General features: G+C 35.2%; 1 protein-coding gene across 3 annotated transcripts; it reads right to left on the bottom strand.

The window, feature by feature from the left end:
* Window positions 1-290: 290 nt before the first annotated feature.
* On the bottom strand, window positions 291-3,598 carry LOC123881585 (histone-lysine N-methyltransferase ATX3-like). 3 transcript variants are annotated; one of them, XR_006799518.1, is made up of 7 exons: window positions 2,675-3,598; window positions 1,623-1,730; window positions 1,459-1,527; window positions 1,286-1,354; window positions 1,083-1,171; window positions 482-564; window positions 291-348 (listed from the first exon to the last, which is right to left on the bottom strand). XR_006799518.1 is itself a non-coding variant. In XM_045930305.1 (6 exons), the coding sequence occupies exons 1-6, from the start codon at window positions 2,699-2,701 to the stop codon at window positions 809-811; spliced, it is 525 nt and encodes a 174-aa protein (XP_045786261.1). In that variant the 5' UTR covers window positions 2,702-3,598; the 3' UTR covers window positions 571-808. The 3 variants fall into 3 exon arrangements, 2 of the variants coding, with proteins under 2 accessions (XP_045786261.1, XP_045786262.1); XM_045930305.1 differs by lacking the exons at window positions 291-348; window positions 482-564 and adding an exon at window positions 571-971; XM_045930306.1 differs by lacking the exons at window positions 291-348; window positions 482-564 and adding an exon at window positions 571-971 and having other exon boundaries at window positions 2,704-3,598.
* Between the last annotated feature and the right edge of the window lie 303 nt (window positions 3,599-3,901).

Below are 3,901 nucleotides of genomic sequence, written 5' to 3'. Positions count from 1 at the left end.
CCAACATTCTGACCCTTAAAGATGCCGACCAATGCTGCAGGGCCTTTATCAAGTCCCTCAGCTATGTCTTCCACATACACAACCTTCCCTTCTCTGATATGAGGCAAGACAAACTCCAAGAATTTTGCATATAGGTGATAGTAATCAACTACTACAAAACCTTGCATACGGATCCGTTTATATATGAGATGCGCCAAATTTGTGACACCTTCATGTTGCGTAAGATTATACTGTGAAATCATTCCACACACAGGTATGCGACCGTGGATTTTCATATTCAGTAGTACAGCATCAAGTGTCTTGCCTCCAACATTCTCAAAGTAAATGTCAATGCCTTCTGGAAAGTGCCTGATTTACATAAATAGATATACCCCCGGTTACTAGTGGATTTCGTGTTACTACAAACACAGTAACTATACTTTTTACGTCAACAAACATATTGAACTAAAATATGTCCACTGCAAAATTGTTATAAACTAACCTTTTCAATGCTGCATCAAGGTCTTGCTCTTCTTTGTAGTTAATAGCTTCATCGTATCCAAATTTATTCTTCAATAGGTCCACCTGGTTGCATAAAGACACATAAAATAAGTTCATCCAAACACTAATATAAGTTCTTATATCATAAAATAAGTACAAATAAGCTTTAAATAAGCTCTTCAATATACCCCCAAAACATATTTGCATGACATATAAGTGAATTCTCCATAACTATGTAAAAAATGGGATAAAGTGATTGCATGCATAGATCGGTTAGTACATGATAGAGTCAAGCTAATCGTGATAAGAATGAAAAATTGCCTATTTCTCACTGTAGAATTATTTTGCTGGATCCATAAGTTACTACTTTCCTGAAGAATTTGATATAATGTAATAATACAGCAAAAATGGCAAGACCAGAGAAATTATTAAATGTAGATGACACAGCTAGCTTTTCAGGTAACACAGGTTTTTGGTTGTTCCCTACTGATCTGACCCCAAAAAAAATATCATAAGATTCAAAGAATAAAGTCAAATGCTGAATGCCTCTACAAACAAGTTGGATGTATGGGAAAAGGAAGCAATAGATAATTACTACATACTTTATTGATTTGTATGTTTGTGATGCTGATAATTTACAATCCGACTTTCCCTTGCAATCTGGGCAATAGTAATCTATATTTTCCAGATCCTGCATCAAGTAACCAGTTAGTCATCTTACATAATATTTTAGACCAGGGACATCAAACAAGCAAAAGAATAGTGAAAAGAGAGATGTAGGACCATGTTAACCATAATATGATACCTTCAAAAGTTTGCTAGAAATTTTGTCACACTCAGCATGCACCCAAACATTACAACCATCACAGCATACCTGACTCAAAGTGTCCATCCCCATAAGATCTCAAAATTTTGATTCTATGTGAAATAAGCATAAATTAAATCAAGCAGACACCAAATTGAGAAGTAAAATCTAACCCAATCACCAGCATCTGAATGGTGCCAAATCTTTTTGCAAATGCCACAATATTGTTTCGATTTAAGTAACTGTAGGATCAGAACCATGAGTGTTAATTAAATATCAGCAATAGATATATTTAGTCAAGAAACTAAAGACATCTTAAATGAGTCATTCGCTGAACCTTTGCACAAGATTTACAATAATACTGAGGAGCACAGCTTGAATCCTTAACCTTCTTCATGGTTTTGCATGGCAATGTCAAACCACAGCCATAACAAGATATTGTATCCTGCATAATTTGGATAAAATTACAGATTTAACCATACTCTATATGATTTAAAAGAGAAATTCATTAGAAATTAGTGCCGTTTCTCATACAGATATACTGAAAAAGATGAGAGACTTCAAATTAAAAACACATGCACCAAAAAAGGATCAAAAGCAGGCCAAAAACTCATGCACAGATCATAATGTTTGATTTTACAATCTGAGACATGATTTTTTAAAAAATCATCATGATATGGCATGCATCACTTAAACTCTCGATGTTTCATTCGTTAGTTGCATCCATTGATGTACTTATCATGTAATTCTTCACGATGCCTATATAAGAAACCAACTTTATTGGCCAGAGGGTACGAACGCCTAATTGTATGAATTCTCAAACTGATAAAGAAATTGCAAAATCAAGACACTTATTGATGAACTCAAGAGCATTTCATGTGATATACTATTATTAGAGAATTACAAGAAGTAGAATGAATTTCTCAACTATTACAATGTTTTACTTCAAATGTATCAGTGAGTGAGTTACGTTCAGCATTACCAGATTACCACAACACAACTTTTTTCTTCTCTGGTGGTAGCAATTTGCAGGACAAGTTGCAAATATGCGTCAATATCAGAACAGTCTCGGTTAACATCTATTTGCGTGACACCGAACTGACACTGATACATGCAGAACATAAAGGTTAACATCTATTTGTGTGACACCGAACTGACACTAATACATGCAGTTCCATTTAATTATCCATTTTCTCAAATTATTACCTCTGTCGACGAGTAAGTGTCAATGTTGAGTTCAGTGTTTGTGTCTATGTAAGTGCGTCAAAGGTTAAGACATCAATTTTGTCATACAAATACAAGTTAAACCAACCATACTATTTTGATAACTATCCAAAATTAGCTTTGCAAGTTAAATGTGAGAAACAGGTAAAATCAATTTAAACTAACCAAGACCAGGATTTTCTGTGAGTCCATACTTCATTCCAGATGGTCTCTGCCATTCTTTATCAACAGGCTCCTCCCCTTCTGCATACAGATTCACCTTAACATCTCCTTTATTTACACCTTCCTCTTCCTTCTTTTTCTCTGGCATTGGAGCAACCGCAGCAACTCCAAGTCCAAGTATTCACCACTCCATTAGTATCACCATTCCCTCTTAAATCAATTTTTTTATCACCATAATCCAAAACAGGTTCAACCCCATTTTTGCTCCTCTGATTTTGGTTCCCTACTATCCCATTCAAGGCATAGTTTGACCTCAAAAACCTATCTTTCTCACTCCTTCTAACTCCATGCTTGGACGCAAAATCTAGTTCAGTCTCATCATCCCGGTTCGGCCTCGCAACCCCGAGAACCGGATCAATCTCTATCTTAGGAGAATACCCTCCTTCTCTATGATCAACATAATCAACAACAACACTATCAAAATTCTCACTTGCACTAGTCCCAGCTTCAGCTGAATAATCAGATAGGATATGTGTATCGTTTCTGATTTTTGTCAATGAAAAAAATTGGGGGTTTTGGCTTCTGCGTATTGGAGAATATTGGAACTGAGAAAGAAGGGGTGATTGTGAAGAGAAAAACGATGGTGATGGTAAATGTCGTCGTCGATGACCGGGAAGACGATGATATCTTCTTCGATTATGTCAAAGGGATTCGTGAAGAACGGGAAGGATTTGGGTTTGGGAAATTCGCGTGGGGTGTTGAGAAACAGTGTAGATGTATTGGTGTATTGATTGAACTGAGATGAGATCCAGTAGATGCATTTTTGGGATCCAATGAAGAACAAGAACCCTAATTGCAGAAGAAGAATCCTAATTTCATATTATTGAAGAGATTTTCGTTTTTCTTTCAAAGATAAATAGATTTAATTTTTTTTGACAAAAGATTTAGTTTTATTTAAAAATATGAGATACTATTAATTATTAATTGAAAGTGGGGAGATTATGCAAATAACAAAAATTATAAGCTTAAATATGTAAAACAAAACTTAATGCATAAAATAGTTAATAAGTCCACATGGTTAATTTTAAGTGGTGCCACATCAGCAGAAGGCAACTAGCACACCTACATGGGAAGACAACCTAGCACTCACCTACATACATACATTGAATCTCATCTTTCCATGGCTCAATTGCCACAACCGATATAACATTTATTGCACAAACAAAGAAT

This window comes from Trifolium pratense, linkage group LG4 (genome assembly GCF_020283565.1).
Source record: "Trifolium pratense cultivar HEN17-A07 linkage group LG4, ARS_RC_1.1, whole genome shotgun sequence".
Classification (NCBI taxonomy): Eukaryota; Viridiplantae; Streptophyta; class Magnoliopsida; order Fabales; family Fabaceae; genus Trifolium; species Trifolium pratense.
This window is presented reverse-complemented; position numbering and strand designations above follow the sequence as displayed.

Excerpts from the sequence above, each read along its gene's own strand:
- LOC123881585 (XM_045930305.1), bottom strand. The coding sequence starts at position 2,701 with ATGGACTCACAGAAAATCCTGGTCTTG. Across the intron at positions 1,731-2,674 it reads CACAGAAAATCCTGGTCTTG|GATACAATATCTTGTTATGG; the intron begins GTTAGTTTAAAT and ends CAAATTATGCAG. Across the intron at positions 1,528-1,622 it reads ATTGTAAATCTTGTGCAAAG|TTACTTAAATCGAAACAATA; the intron begins GTTCAGCGAATG and ends CTGATCCTACAG.